Here is a 17146-nt window from a genome sequence, read left to right as displayed (position 1 = left end):
TAAATATGATTTCACTGATGCTCAAATTGTCTGGTTTTGTCTTGAAATTATTATTATTATTTTTTTTTAAACAAAAAAAAAATTACTGTTGTCTTCCTCACTATGAAATCATCCTTGCCCAGGCACACCCTCCTGGTGTTGGAGTATAAATATTTGGCATTTTGGCACCAGCCGCAAGAATAGATCTGACCAATGTAAGTCTAGGACTAGATCTGACCAATGTAAGTCTAGGACTAGATCTGACCAATGTAATTTTAGGACGAGATCTGACCAATGTAAGTCTATGACTAGATTTGACCAATGTAAGTCTATGAGCATGAACTGATAAGCCTACTTGGAAGAGAGGCGAAACGAAACGTCTTCTAAGACAAACCAAACAGTTAAAATTCCGATTGATTGAATGCCATGAGAAAAAAATCTGTCTTGAAAAAGAGAGGTTGTCTTATGTTCGGGTCAATATGATATAGGGCTTGGCGATATTTCCTTTTTTCAATATCTCAATATTTTTAGGCCATGTCACGATATGATATATATCTCGAAATTTTGCCTTAGCCTTGAATGAATCACAGAAGTATGATGATTCTATGTGTCTACATTAAAACATTCTCGTTCATACTGCATCAATATATGCTCATATTAAACTTTCATGCAGAGAGGGAAATCACAACTAAGTCAATTGACCAAAACTGTAGTTTTAAACAGTTATAACATTCATGTCATTTTAAAACAGAAAGTGCAAGATTGTCAGACATTTTAAAACAAGCTATGAGTGCACTTTTGTGCATGATGTCACTAAGATGACATCAAAACAACGCTAAATTAAAGTGCACTTTTTGTACAGAACGCCACTACAATAGTTTAAAACCAATAAAGTGCACTTTTGTGCATGATGTCACACAAGATATTTCAATAAGTGTCAAATACAAATGAGTTGCATAATAGGAAATCAAATAGTGTATGTCCTTCCCTATGTGCTAGGTTCCTGCGGACGTTATCTTCTGTTGTTGACTAGTTTTTTCATACGGTGTTGATGTGAAAATGGTTGCCTCTGCATTTTGTTGGTGTGGCACTGAACAGAGATGTTGACATCCGGAGTTTCAAATACTCTTCATTCTCTAGCGGGTGACTTTTCAAATTATTCTACATATTGGCAGTGATGCTACTTTTTGTAGTAATGCTTTTGCCCCAGACTTGACAAATTACGGTTGTCTGTTCAACATCTTCCTACTTGAAGCCAAACCACCGCCAAACGATAGACCCCGTGCTGTTTTTCTTGGGAATTAATTCTTCCTTCATTTGTTACCAGATTCGCACCTTCTCTCTCTCTCGTATTACCGCTCGCACCACAGCCAAAGTTACCCATGCCACTACCGCTCTGCTCCACGAGGGCGTATACAAATGTGACGTATGTAAAAAAAAAAGTGTGCTTGTTTAATGTCTGTGAGAAGGAGAGACAACAAAGAGTGAGAAACGCCTGTAGTGTAATGCCCGCAGCTAAAAGCAACTGTGTGAGAACGTATACTCGAATATCACGATATAGTCATTTTCTATATTGCACAGAGACAAACAAACGATATATCGACTATAGTAATAAATCGCCCAGCCCTAATACGATATTTAAGTATGTACTTTCTTCTTTTGGTATCCATGCTCTATTGAGGAACTAAAGGACTGACTGTCCTTTCCTCAGCTGTTCATGGTGGACAACGGTGCAGACGACTGGAGGATCGCTGTCACATTTGAGCGGGTTCTCTTGGTGTTGTTGGAGCTCTTCGTCTGCGCCATCCATCCCATCCCGGGACAGTATGTGTTCAGCTGGACTGCTCGCCTGGCCTTCAGCTACGCCACGTCGGTAGCGGACGCCGACGTGGACATCATCCTGTCCGTCCCCATGTTCCTGCGCCTCTACCTGATCGGCCGAGTCATGCTGCTCCACAGCAAGCTCTTCACCGACGCTTCGTCCCGCAGCATCGGGGCGCTCAACAAGATTAGTTTTGACACCCGTTTTGTCATGAAGACCCTGATGACCATCTGCCCCGGCACTGTCCTGCTGGTGTTCAGTGTGTCCTGTTGGATCATCGCAGCATGGACAGTGCGCATATGTGAGAGGTATCAGCACTACTTCTTTTTCATGCGGCTTCCGTCGACAAAAGGGATGGGTGATGATGCAAATGTTAGTATCAACTAGGGCTGTCGAAAAAATTATCACACTAATCATGTATATACACGGATTGATCACAAAATGTGTTACCCGAAAGGTAGCGCGGGTTGTTATACGGTCAGTGATAAGGGTCAATCTATACACCAGTGAGAAGACACCGATTGTGGCAAATTTACCTTCCAAATACACCCTGGCAGGACTTTAAACCACATTTTTACAAAGTTTTGAGCAAATAAATGACATGATTTTAATAAAATAATATACACAATGTTTGTGTGACATTTTGAAAATACAATTGCATTTGTATCAAAGTATTAGGGTATTTGTAAAGCTAATTTGTATTATGAAAGCAAGGGATTTACTGCGATTAATTGCAATAATCAACATTCAAAAGTGTGATCAATCTGGTTTTAAGATGTACAGTATCGTTTGAGAGCGTTAGGATTAAGTCTCCAGGATTAGGATGCTGACACTGATACTTTTTACTATAACTTTTTTTAACTTTGCCTTTCATTTGCTGGTCATGATTTGATGTTATATCTGAACTACCGGTGTCCCGATCTGATGTTGATATCGGTCCGATATAGGATCTAAAATCTCCGATACAAGCAGTCCTGCGGTTAGAAACTAAATGTTCTTGAATAAGCAAATAAATTTGGTCTTTTCTTGTATTTTAGTTTTTTTTTTTTTTACAAAGGGCTAGCAGCTACGCAACAGCTAAGCATGTGAAAAATGTTTTACTTAATTTAACAATATTGATGTCTAAATCTCAACACATGTCATTATAACCAAGTATCAAATAATTAAAGTACCCAGTAGCAAACGTGTCCGCATCATTCATCTTACTGTGTCATAAGTTTAAACTAATTATTTTTGTGACCACTAGTGTCAACAAAAAAACAATTAGCTCTCCACTTCAATTTAATGACATCATAAATCCATTCCAGATTATTAATATTAGAGAAGTTAGTGTTTTTCATACCAACCAGTGTTCTTTGTTCAACTAATTTCCCTTGGTCGAACCTTTTTGTAACATTCCACACTGCATAATGATAAAAGTATTTATGATTCGGTCTGGTATCGTGTGGAATCAATATCGGTATCAGCCAATGCTGAAGGCTCCTATCAGTAAAACATTTGAAAAATATGGAGACTCCTATTTAAAACATAAAATACACAGGACAAAGACAAAATGCTGTACATATATCAGATTTTTGAATATTTAAACAAATATAATACAAGGAATTTAACTAAATAATAAAATTATTCCCCTTTATTTCGTACAATTTAGCAAAAATAAAGTCAATAGTTTGAAATAATTACACAAAAAAGCAAAAAAGACTATTGGCTCGTAACTCAACTAATAAAATTATTCCATTTTATTTCATACAATTTAGCAAAATAAAGTCAATAGTTTAAAATAATTACACAAAAGCAAAAAATACTATTGGCTCGTGACTCAAATCTTTTGTTTTTTTGCCCACAAACCCTGAATTTGTAAATTTATATAGCCAGGGATTCTCAAACTGTGGTACATGGGCTTCCTCTAGTGGTACGCCAAATAATCACTTGATTAAGGTACAGTGTTTCGTTGTCCTATAATTAAACGCAGTGTTGCTGTTTTAAACTGTGTTTAACATTACATTAATAAAAGAAAATAAAAAATAAAACCTCTGCCTTGATTTAATGAATACCTAGGCCTACTACGCTATTGTATTTTAAAGTTAGTCATTATGGTGGGACTTGGAGAGCCAAGTTTTTTCTGAAATGGTACTTGGTTGAAAAAAAAAAAGTTTGAGAATCACTTAATACAACGATATGAACAACATACAAACTATCGGTATCTTCACCCTTGGTATTGACACTATCCATATTTATATCGACCCCAAACCCCTTCTCCTCCTCCTCCATAATGTACCTGTGTTCTACAGTATAAAACTGACAAGGTGGTGTTGTGTTTCAAAAGGTATCACGATGCACAGGAGGTGACCAGCACCTTTCTGGGAGCCATGTGGCTGATCTCCATCACCTTCCTGTCCATTGGCTATGGCGACATGGTGCCTCACACTTACTGTGGAAAGGGAGTTTGCTTGTTAACAGGAATCATGGTAAGGCACATTCAAATTGTACACTTGACTTTTGGCCGATACCTATGTGAAATTCAAACAATATCAGCACCAATCTTAGCACACACTTTTATTATTTTGTAGTGTGGAATGTTACAAAAGGCTTGATAAAATTGAATCATAATAACATTGGGTGGTAGGTATGTAAACACTAACCTTTTGTCTCATGTTTTTGAAGTGGAGTGTTAGTTTTTGGCGACATCTAGTGGCCACAATAATTCATATAAGTAAGTGTATGACGCAGTAAATTGAATCATTTTATATATATATATATATATATATATATATATATATATCCATCCATCCATTTTCTACCGCTTATTCCCTTTTGGGGTCGCGGGGGTGCTGGCGCCTATCTCAGCTACAATCGGGCGGAAGGCGGGGTACACCCTGGACAAGTCGCCACCTCATCGCAGCGTCAACACAAATAGACAGACAACATTCACACACTAGGGCCAATTTAGTGTTGCCAATCAACCTATCCCCAGGTGCATGTCTTTGGAAGGTCCTGCAGTCCTGGGTTCAAATCCAGGCTCGGGATCTTTCTGTGTGGAGTTTGCATGTTCTCCCCGTGAAAGAGTGGGTTCCCTCCGGGTACTCCGGCTTCCTCCCACTTCCAAAGACATATATATATATGTATATATATATATATATTAAAAATTGTTAAAGACGCCACGCGCCTAGTCCATTACTTCTGGTTGACGTTAATACTTGGGGAACATTTGAGCGGCTGGCGGCACACTTTCGATGGCGGCACACCTGTCGAAGTGGCCATGCAGTCTTACCGAAGCAGGAGTTGATGAAGAAAGAATACAATTAACCGCAACATAATGTTGTCTGTCTATCTGTGTTGGCCCTGCGATGAGGTCCCAGGGTGTGCCCCGCCTTCCACCCGATTGTAGCTGAGATAGGCTCCAGCTCCCCCCGCGACCCCGAAGGGAATAAGCAGTAGAAGATGGATGGATATATATATGTCCGCATGTCCTCCTAACTTTACACATGCGCATATTGCCCGTCCGCTTAAAAGGGGTGGGGGGGTCGCACTAATATACAACGAAAACTTTAACCTTAGTCCTAACATAAATAATAAATATAAATCGTTTGAGGTGCTTACTATGAGGTCTGTCACACCGCTGCCTCTACACCTGGCTGTTATCTACCGCCCCCCAGGGCCCTATTCGGACTTTATCAATGAATTCTCAGAGTTCGTTGCTGATCTACTGACACACGCCGATAATATAATCATAATGGGGGACTTTAATATCCATATTAAAGTGGCGCAGTGGGGAGAGTGGCTGTGCGCAACCCGAGCGTCCCTGGTTCAATTCCCACCTAGTACCAACCTCGTCACGTCCGTTGTGTCCTGAGCAAGACACTTCACCCTTGCTCCTGATGGGTGCTGGTTGGCGCCTTGCATGGCAGCTTCCTCCATCAGTGTGTGAATGTGTGTGTGAATGGGTAAATGTGGAAGTAGTGTCAAAGCGCTTTGAGTACCTTGAAGGTAGAAAAGCGCTATACAAGTACAACCCATTATATGAATACCCCATTGGACCCACCGTGCGTAGCGCTCCAGACTATAATTGATAGCTGTGGTCTCACACAAATAATAAATGAACCCACGCATCGCAACGGTAATACGATAGACCTAGTGCTTGTCAGGGGTATCACCGCTTCCAAAGTTACGATACTCCCGTATACTAAAGCATTGTCCGATCATTACCTTATAAAATTCGAGGTTCAGACGCATGTTCGTCAAACTAATAATAATAATAACTGCTATAGTAGCCGCAACATTATTCCGGCCACAACGACAACTCTTGCTGACCTACTGCCCTCGGTAATGGCACCATTCCCAAAATATGTGGGCTCTATTGATAACCTCACTAACAACTTTAACGACGCCCTGCGCGAAACCATTGATAACATAGCACCGCTAAAGTTAAAAAAGGCTCCAAAAAAGCGCACCCCGTGGTTTACAGAAGAAATTAGAGCTCAGAAATTATTATGCAGAAAGCTGGAACGCAAATCCCGCACGACTAAACTTGAGGTGCACCATCAAGCATGGAGTGATGGTTTAATAACTTACAAACGCATGCTTAACTTAGCTAAAGCATAATTATTACTCAAATCTCATCCACCGTAATAAAAACGATCCTAAATTTTTGTTTAGTACGGTAGCATCGCTAACCCAACAAGGGACTCCTTCCAGTAGCTCCACCCACTCAGCTGATGACTTTATGCAATTCTTTAGTAAGAAAATTGAAGTCATTAGAAAGGAGATTAAAGACAATGCGTCCCAGCTACAACGGGGTTCTATTAACAGATACGATTGTATATACGGCGGGTACTGCCCTCCAAAATAGTTTCTCTCGTTTTGAGGAAATAACATTAGAGGAATTGTTACAACGTGTAAATGGAATAAAACAAACAACATGTTTACTTGACCCTCTTCCTGGGAAACTGATCAAGGAGCTCTTTGTATTATTAGGTCCATCAGTGCTAAATATTATAAACTTATCACTTTCCTCGGGCACTGTTCCCCTAGCATTCAAAAAAGCGGTTATTCATCCTCTTCTTAAAAGACCTAACCTCGATCCTGACCTCATGGTAAACTACCGACCGGTGTCTCACCTTCCCTTTATTTAAAAAATCCTCGAAAAAATTGTTGCGGAGCAGTTAAATGAACACTTAGCGTCTAACAATCTATGTGAAACCTTTCAATCCGGTTTCAGGGCAAATCACTCAACGGAGACAGCCCTCGCAAAAATGACTAATGATCTATTGCTAACGATGGACTCTGATGCGTCATCTATGTTGCTGCTCCTCGATCTTAGCGCTGCTTTCGATACTGTCGATCATAATATTTTATTAGAACGTATCAAAACACGAATTGGTATGTCAGACTTAGCCCTGTCTTGGTTTAACTCTTATCTTACTGATAGGATGCAGTGTGTCTCCCATAACAATGTGACCTCGGACTACGTTAAGGTAACGTGTGGAGTTCCCCAGGGTTCGGTCCTTGGCCCTGCACTCTTCAGCATCTACATGCTGCCGCTAGGTGACATCATACGCAAATACGGTGTTAGCTTTCACTGTTATGCTGATGACACCAAACTCTACATGCCCCTAAAGCTGACCAACATGCCGGATTGTAGTCAGCTGGAGGCGTGTCTTAATGAAATTAAACAATGGATGTCCGCTAACTTTTTGCAACTCAACGCCAAAAAAACGGAAATGCTGATTATCGGTCCTGCTAGACACCGAACTCTATTTAATAATACAACTCTAACATTTGACAACCAAACAATTAAACAAGGCGACACGGTAAAGAATCTGGGTATTATCTTCGACCCAACTCTCTCCTTTGAGGCACACATTAAAAGCGTTACTAAAACGGCCTTCTTTCATCTCCGCAATATCGCTAAAATTCGCTCCATTCTGTCCACTAAAGACGCTGAGATCATTATCCATGCGTTTGTTACGTCTCCCCTCGACTACTGTAACGTATTATTTTCGGGTCTCCCCATATCTAGCATTAAAAGATTACAGTTGGTACAAAATGCGGCTGCTAGACTTTTGACAAGAACAAGAAAGTTTGATCACATTACGCCTGTACTGGCTCACCTGCACTGGCTTCCTGTGCACTTAAGATGTGACTTTAAGGTTTTACTACTTACGTATAAAATACTACACGGTCTAGCTCCATCCTATCTTGCCGATTGTATTGTACCATATGTCCCGGCAAGAAATCTGCGTTCAAAGGACTCCGGCTTATTAGTGATCCCCAAAGCCCAAAAAAAGTCTGCGGGCTGTAGAGCTTTTTCATTTCGGGCTCCAGTACTCTGGAATGCCCTCCCGGTAACAGTTCGAGATGCCACCTCAGTAGAAGCATTTAAGTCTCACCTTAAAACTCATTTGTCTACTCTAGCCTTTAAATAGACTCCCTTTTTAGACCAGTTGATCTGCCGTTTCTTTTCTTTTTCTTCTATGTCCCACTCTCCTTTGTGGAGGGAGTCCGGTCCGATCCGGTGGCCGTGTACTGCTCGCCTGTGTATCGGCTGGGGACATCTCTGCGCTGCTGATCAGCCTCCGCTTGGGATGGTTTCCTGCTGGCTCCGCTGTGAACGGGACTCTCGCTGCTGTGTTGGATCCGCTTTGGACTGGACTCTCGCGACTGTGTTGGATCCATTATGGATTGATCTTTCACAGTATCATGTTCTCATATGTTCTCATAGTCATCAGTATCATCAGTATCACAGTATCATGTTCTCATAGTCATCATTGTCACCGACGTCCCACTGGGTCATTATCGTCACCGGTGTCCCACTGGGTGTGAGTTTTCCTTGCCCTTATGTGGGCCTACCGAGGATGTCGTAGTGGTTTGTGCAGCCCTTTGAGACACTAGTGATTTAGGGCTATATAAGTAAACATTGATTGATTGATTGATATATATATATATATATATATATATATATATATATATATATATATATATATATATATATATATATACATATACACACACACACACACACACAGCACAGGCCAAAAGTTTCAACACACCTTCTGCTCATTCAATGTGTTTTCTTTATTTTCATGACTATTTACATTGTAGATTGTCACTGAAGGCATCAAAACTATGAATGAACACATGTGGAGTTATGTGCTTAACAAAAAAAAAGTGAAATAACTGAAAACATGTTTTGTATTCTAGTTTCTTCAAAACACCCAGCCTTTGCTCTGAATACTGCTTTGCACACTCTTGGCATTCTCTGGACCAGCTTCAAGCACACCTGTGAAGTGAAAATCATTTCAGGTGGCTACCTCTTGAAGCTCATCGAGAGAATGCCAAGAGTGTGCAAAGCAGTAATCAGAGCAAAGGGTGGATTTTTTGAAGAAACTACAATATAAAACTAGGTTTCAGTTATTTTACCTTTTTTTCTTAAGGACATAACTCCACATGTGTTCATTCATAGTTTTAAATAATTTTGTACTTAAACTTGGGACGACCCGGGGGCCAGAATGTGGACACTGGTGGGCCAGATTCTGCTAGTGGACCGTATTTTGGGGACCCCTTCTGTAGAGTCATCACCAAGGGCACGTTGCAGGAATATACACAAAATAAAAGGATTGATAGTACAAACTTAAACAAAATGCCTTGCTCCTTTTTATATGAATCTGTGTGAGCTAAATAAAATCCCCCATTTGTTTATTCTAACAACTTTCATGGTGTACTCATACCCACATTGTCACAGAGCCTGGTGTAATTACTGTGTTTACTGCTTCTGCCCTCAGGGAGCAGGCTGTACAGCGTTGGTGGTTGCTGTGGTGGCAAGGAAGTCCGAACTCACCCGAGCTGAGAAGCACGTCCATAACTTCATGATGGATACGCAGCTCTATAAAAAGGTCCGACATGTATTTTGTTTTGTTTTATTGATATCCAAACAAGGATGTATCTTCTTGTTTTGGCTCTCAGATAAAAAACACAGCAGCCAATGTGTTGAGAGAGACGTGGCTGATCTACAAGCACACCAAGCTGGTGAAGAAAGTGGATCGTGCACGAGTGCGCCACCATCAGCGGAAATTCCTGCAAGCCATCCATCAGTGCGTATGCATTTGTCGTGTTACACATTCTAAAGTCATTCATCACTGTGACTTTCAATAACCTTGCTTATATTAAATTAGTCCCTCCAAATGTTGCCATTGTGCCAATTCATGCAAATTTAACAAATCCCTGTGAATGATGTGCAGCCTTTCAACTCTGTGTATTGTTCACAACTTCCCATATTTGCCAAAACACAATCAAATTTGTCTAAACTATCTAATCCTTATGTGTCAAAGTCAAGACCAGCGGGCCAGATCCAGCCCACAAATGAATGATCTATGGCCCCTGGGATGATATTTGATTAGTATCAGAACCGGCCCGCAGGCCACAGCCGCCTTTTGCTGTTTTGCACGCACCAATACTCCATCAGTGTTGGTGCTAAGAATTTTCAGAATGGAGTTCCAGGGACCCCATCAAGTCATAAAAATGGGCTCTCACAATAAATGTTTGGGTTCCCACTTTTTTGTAACCATTTTGAATACAAACTTTACATGTAAGCATTAACCTGTTATATCTCACATTTTATATTGTGTTTTGGAAAAAGGTTGTAATAAACATTCCTTAATTTATTAAAAAAAAATAATACAAAAGAAAACACATTTTTATGCATGTGTAAATTTGTTCAGTTATAAACATTCATTCACTTTCTTATTTCCTTCATGGATCTAAACTTTGCTGGGGCCGGTATTTTTTTCTATATTTTTTATTGTAATATCTTCAAAATGTTTTTTGTTCTTTTTTCGGCTGAAGAAAGACAAAGACAACAATCTGAAGTTGTCTTTACTTTGTAGTTTTAATTCCATGATTTTATTAGTCAGGCCCGCGTGTGCACAGATTTTCCTCCATGCGGCCCATGAGCTAAAATGAGTTTGACACCCCTGGTCTAATCCAATGGTTCTCAAAGTTTTTCACCCGGTAACAAGTAAACACTTGGCTCTCCAAGTACCACCATAATGACCGGCATTAAAATGACAGTAGCGTAGTTGGCCTAAATATTCATTAAAAACAATGCAGATGTTTTATTTAACAAGTATATTTATTATTTTGGCCACTGTAACATTACAGTGTTTGAACGGTAACACTGTCTTTAAATATAGGACAATAAAACACTGTACATAAATAATAGATAGATAGATGGATACTTTATTGATTCCTTAAAGAGAGTTCCCACAGGAAAATTTAAATTCCAGCAGCAGTGTAGAATTGAGATCAAATTTAAAAAGTAAAAAGCAAATAATGGGGGTATAAATGGAAACAAAATACAAACATTTTACAATAAGAATAAAAATAAAAAGCAACAATGAATTAATTTAATTTAATGAATTAAATATTTGGTGTACCACAGTTTGAGAATCATTGGTCTAATCCAAACTTGTGTTTACTGCTTGTGCGGATGTGAAACAAGATATGAACTCTTTATTGTTTAAACTGCACAATTGTTGTCCTTCCACATACTGTAGCTCAGACTTAGTTTTGGTTCATGTCTATGCTGCTAAGACTTATATAGTATACAAGCATGTAGAAACATGCTGGCGTCATGACTTTTATATGTTTATATATTTATTAAAACATTATTTATCCAGGGTAAGGCTATTAAAAACACATTTTCATTTGCAACGATGACCTAGCAAAGAGGCAGCATATACATGTTAGAGAAATTGATGTGTGATGATAAGCTCTCATTTAAAAACAGAAATGACCTCTGTAGCTTACTCAATAGTTCACCAATGTTCTTAAAATTTGGGCTTTGGAAGACTGTTTGCTTTTCTTTTTATAATTACAATTACCATTATTACTAGTGTTAGGTTCAAACACTGATGACATCTATTAATCAGACAAGAAGCAAGGAATCATGCAGAGACAGAGTTCAATTTAGCTCATGAGGAGAACGCATGGAGCTGCACACTTAAGTCACACTCTCACCCTACACTCTAAGGTACAGCACCCGCGTCTCTCAATTTATTCAGGAGTTCCCCAGTCAACATCACTGAGGCCACCTCTAAAAGGAGTGGTCACATATATCATGAAAAGCAGGTCCAGTGCGCACAATACGTGTCGGAATGTGCTGGGGGCATTGTGATTTCGCCTTGTCTTTGCTTTGTCTGCGTGCTGTCGTCTTATCTGCATTGAGGTCCTTGGGGTCATTAGCTGTTAGCGGGCTAAAAAAGAGATAACATCTGCGGCTGAGGCCACCCCTCAGACAAGAAGTTTTGTCCTTGCACAGATTGGAAAAATACAGCTTGAACACAATAGCTAATAGCTATAGCAACGGACTTTAAGCATACTAAAGTTGTGTGATAATATATATACATGATTATTCTAACAACTAGTTTTAGTGAAAACTGTAAGTCATATTGCTGTTAGTTGGTTCCAATCCCGATTTGACATTGCACTCTGGATATATGCTTATATTTTCATCTCAGGTCTATTTATAAGTCTGTGCCGTATAAAACGATGTTTTGAAGTACAGGTTGCAATGAACACTTAAAACACTTATGACAAATTCATAAAATCACAAGTTCAATGTCGTCGGAAAAAAATAAGTCTCAAAACATTGCCACGTTTTTAAAAAGCTGCCGCAAATTTAGGCTTTAAGCCGCAGCAATCACAAAAAAAAAAAAAAAAAGACTGCGGAATCCTGGAGGGGCTGATAAACATTCATTTTTGCATTGACATTTTTTGAGCGAAAATGAAGCTACTGTCTGTCTTAAGTTGTTTGTCCTGACTAAAATGTACGTAACTTTGTTTTGTTTAAGACTGCGCAAAGTTAAAATGGAGCAAAGGAAGCTAACTGACCAAGCCAACACCATTGCGGATCTTGCAAAGGTAGGTACAAAATATAGCTTTCACTTTTTCAAATCAAAAATATTCAGCAATAATCTGTCAAAATTTGGTGAAAGCTGTTGATTTAGTTCATTGGCTGATCTCAGAAGCCCTTTTATATATGTGAGTATATGTGAATATTAACATAATAGAATAGCCTCGTTACACACATACTAATAATAATAAGGGATTAGATTTATATAGCTGTGTGTGTGAATGTTGTCTGTCTGTGTTGGCCCTGCGATGAGGTAGCGACTTGTCCAGGGTGTACCGTGCCTTCCGCCCTATTGTAGCTGAGATAGGCACCAGCGCCCCCCGCGACCCCAAAGGGAATAAGCGGTAGAAAATGGATGGATGGATAGCGCTTTTCTAGACACTCAAAGCGCTTCACAGAGAAGTGCGAACCCATCATTCGTAGCCACAGCTGCCCTGGGGTAGACTGACGGAAGCGTGGCTGCCAGTTTGCGCCTACGGCCCCTCCAACCAATAATACTATGTAACATTTTATAATATGCTACATATTATATGTTTTACAAACGGAGCGATGGATAACATGCTCTGAAATCGTAAGTCCAAGTGAACAGCAGGAATTTAAGAGGAAAAAAATGCTTGCAACATCTTGTTGCATGTTTAGGTTAATGTTAAAATATATAACATATGCGATACGTCAAATTCAAAAGAACAAATACATTTAACCAGAAGGGGTTTTATTACGCTCGGCCTTTCATAGGCCATATAAATGATGTGGCGCGCCATGGTAAATGACTTGGCCGACCACGTTAATTACTGTGTCGGGCCAGATGTTGCCCTTGCTTAAATTTAACCTGTCTGGAATGTATAAAATATGTATTGAATACAGTTGTTTTTCATTCATTGCTGTTAGTTGGTTCCAATCCCGATTGTGATAAGTGAATTTCCACAAAGGGCAGCATAAAAAATGTAAATGGTAAATGGGTTGTACTTGTATAGCGCTTTTCTACCTTCAAGGTACTCAAAGCGCTTTGACACTACTTCCACATTCACCCATTCACACACACATTCACACACTGACGGAGGGAGCTGCAATGCAGGGCGCTAACCAGCACCCATCAGGAGCAAGGGTGACGTGTCTTGCTCAAGGACACAACGGACGTGACGAAGTTGGTACTAGGTGGGGATTGAACCAGGGGTCCTCAGGTTGCGCACGGCCACTTTCTCAACTGCGCCACGCCGTCCCAATGTGTTAACAATCTTCTAAAAACATTTTTTTGTTATTTATTAATTAATTATATAGACCTTTTGTACAGTAAGTAATGCATATGATATAAATAAGATATTGCAGGGATATTCAACTGAAGTATTTTGAGGGCCACATTTCTAGAAAGTTAAGGACCGGGGTGCCGTACTTCTCATTCCACTGTAAGTCATATTTTGTATATTCCGTTGAACCGGTGTCCTCTACAGTAGACATTTTATGTTGGACTATTTATTTTGTCAGAGGGACAGGAACGCTCTGCTGTTTTTGAGGACTTTCTGCAAAAAAATCTCATCAAAAATCACCTCTATGACAGCACTTAGATATTTAGTAGCAAATTGTTTAAAACACCTGAGTCTCTTACAAATTTTTTTTTTCAACTGAACTGGCGGGCCACCAGTTGAATAGCCCAAATGATGAAAAAGAGAGGACTTAAAACGGAACCTTGAGGAACACCTCTAGTATAAAAGTAAAGGAGTTGAACAAATGACTACTGACTTCATCTGAAGTAAACAAGCAACACTTTACTTACATCAATCCCATTCTGAAAAATAATTGGCAAAAAGGAGAGGACCTAAAGGGGTGCTTTGAGGCTTAATTTAAGCCAGGCCTGGGCAATTATTTTCACTCAGGGGCCACATTTAGAGAAAAAAATGTGTTTGGGTGGCCAGGATATCTATTTTTAGAGACACTAATACAAAAATTCACAATAATGTTTAATTGAATGCTAAAAACGTTATGACAGACCGCCTTAAAAAATGTAATGACATTTTTAAATTTTTCTATTAACGATAAAACACTGAATATTGACAAAATATGAATATCACACCCCCTTTCGATCGACATATTCTACAATCAAATGAAACGCAACAAAAATTCAACAAACGGTGAAATATGAACGCGAAGGGTACAAAATAAACCCATCCACAATCTGATGTATCTGATATATCACTAAGCTTTAGAACTTTGTTGTGAAAAGCTCCTTCCTTGTCTGTGGAAACGTTTCCCGCCCACACTGCTTGGTGCCTCGTCTGAGCTGCTGTGAAGTAGATGACCATAGTAGGAAATTAGATTACCATAGTAACATATAAAAGCAATCCAATGTTGGTCAGGATATGCTAAGTTTAAATACTCAATGGTATGTTTTATTGTTTAATTGTACTCTTCGAATATGCAGAGGTCCAACTTCTTATTTTTTTTCCACATTTCTCCCGTCTTATTACTCCGCAGACTCAGAACATGATGTACGATCTGGTGTCGGACCTGCAGCATCGCAGCGAGGAGCTGGACCGCAGGATTGCGGCCCTGGAGAACAAACTGGACTTCATGCTGGCCAACATGCACTCGCTGCCTGATGTGCTCTCTCAAGCAATAACTAAGATTCAAAAAGACTTCCTGGATGACTTGGCCTGTCGCGTCCACTTCCTGTCCTCCTCCCTGAGCTCAGAGTGCTGCTCTGTTCCCGCCGGGCTGCTCGGTCCTGCGGGACCCGCCTCATCGCAGATGCCATACAGCTGATCAGCTTCAAACTTTTCACGTAAAACTGGTTGTTTTGGCAACTTTTATGCAATGTGTACATTTTGAGTACAGAGCAGCTCCAAATAATAGGACTGCGGGAAGGGCAGCTCATTATTTTTCCAGTTATTACTCACAAATTTAAGTACTTTAACGTTATGAAGATTTTCTTTTGATTTTCTTTTGATTTTCTTTATTCTCCCTGTCTTTATTGTGTATTATTTTGTGTGAATCAAGCATAGACTGTATTAAAATGTGTTTAAACTAAGAAGGGGTTTGGAAACATTGTGGTTAGCTATTTTGAACATAATATAACCTAAGTAGACTATAATCAACCTCAAAACAAGTTGGCAGGTAAATTATTCTTCCACAATAATGTTTTTCCAAATATTTTGTGCTTTTTGAGTCCCCTGCTTTAACTATGATGTCTTTATATGACTTAAGCACATAAAAAAATATTTTTTCTTGTGTTCGCTTTGGCTGTAAATGGATTTAGATAGATAGATAGATAGATAGATAGTACTTTATTAATTCCTTCTGGGGAGAGCTCCCTCAGGAAAAATAATGCTCATGAATTACATCCAATTCAAGCAAGTGCTTAGTGAAAATATGATTGTGGTTACAAATTTATTGTGACTCTTCAAATATTTAAGCATTTATGGGCTTTGTTGCTATTGGTTTAACATTTTAAAAGTTGCATTTTTCAAATAACATATCTTTCTAAGAAAAAAAACTGTTAAAAAATTACAAATAAAGAGCAAAGAATTTGAATGTAACTAGTAATGTCATCTATAACACAGTTTTGTCTTCAAATATATATATGTTTTTGAGAAAAACATTTTTTATTAAAAAATATATCCAAACGACCCCCCCATTCTTGACTTTTCAGTATGCATTCCCTTGTTGAAAAAAGTTTAGACCTTTTGATCTAAAATACTAGAGACTTTCCAAATAAAAATACTTTCAATATAATCAAAGTTAAGTTAATTAATTAAAAAATAAAACACTAACTTATGAATTCATTAATTTGAAAAATTACAATAACAAACACTTAAATTTGTCACTGAACATCACGTATACTATTTGTTTTAAGTTAACCAAATCATTGGAAGAAGACAATATAATTGTTGTCAAAGACTGAACAAATAATCAATCAATCAATGTTTATTTATATAGCCCTAAATCACAAGTGCCTCAGGGCTGCACAAACCATAACGACATCCTAGGTAGGGCCCACATAAGGGCAAGGAAAAACTCACCCCAGTGGGACGTCGACAATGATGACTATGAGAAACCTTGGAGAGGACCGTATATGTTACCCCCCCAGGGGACCGAAAGCAATGGATGAATCATCTCGACTTCCAAGGGGAAAAAAATTACACGACTTAAAAAGATTTGACACATTTTAAATGAACTACAACTTTACAATTATAATATGAATTAAGTTAGACTTATAAAGCAGCACATGTCATCCAGTTATTCTTTCATTGGATCCACGTTAATATTTACATATTTATCTTTATTGTTTTTTATTCAATTGTCTTTAATGTCTCTACTTTTTCAAACTGATATATTTTTATTTTGTGTTTAATTTCATTTAATGATTTATTTATCCATTCATTTCCTACCGCTTGTCCCTTTCGGGGTTAAATTAATTTGTATTGTATTTTATTATTTTTTTA

At 38.8% G+C, this 17146-nt stretch overlaps 1 protein-coding gene across 2 annotated transcripts in view; it reads left to right on the top strand.

Annotated features, from left to right (window-relative positions):
- Positions 1-16904, top strand: part of kcnn1b (potassium intermediate/small conductance calcium-activated channel, subfamily N, member 1b) — a 28733-nt gene extending 11829 nt beyond the window's left edge. For both annotated transcript variants that reach the window (XM_061883348.1, XM_061883349.1), the window contains exons 5-10: positions 1691-2109; positions 4128-4269; positions 9583-9693; positions 9764-9891; positions 12649-12718; positions 15180-16904. In XM_061883348.1, coding sequence (XP_061739332.1) covers positions 1691-2109; positions 4128-4269; positions 9583-9693; positions 9764-9891; positions 12649-12718; positions 15180-15467 — 1158 coding nt within the window. In that variant the 3' untranslated portion in view covers positions 15468-16904. The remainder of the gene's footprint in view (positions 1-1690; positions 2110-4127; positions 4270-9582; positions 9694-9763; positions 9892-12648; positions 12719-15179) is intronic.
- The last annotated feature ends 242 nt before the right edge of the window (positions 16905-17146 follow it).

Source organism: Nerophis ophidion, linkage group LG22 (assembly GCF_033978795.1).
Source record: "Nerophis ophidion isolate RoL-2023_Sa linkage group LG22, RoL_Noph_v1.0, whole genome shotgun sequence".
NCBI lineage: Eukaryota > Metazoa > Chordata > Actinopteri > Syngnathiformes > Syngnathidae > Nerophis > Nerophis ophidion.
The sequence above is the reverse complement of the archived record's forward strand: the minus strand, read 5'-3'. Positions and strand labels throughout refer to the sequence as shown.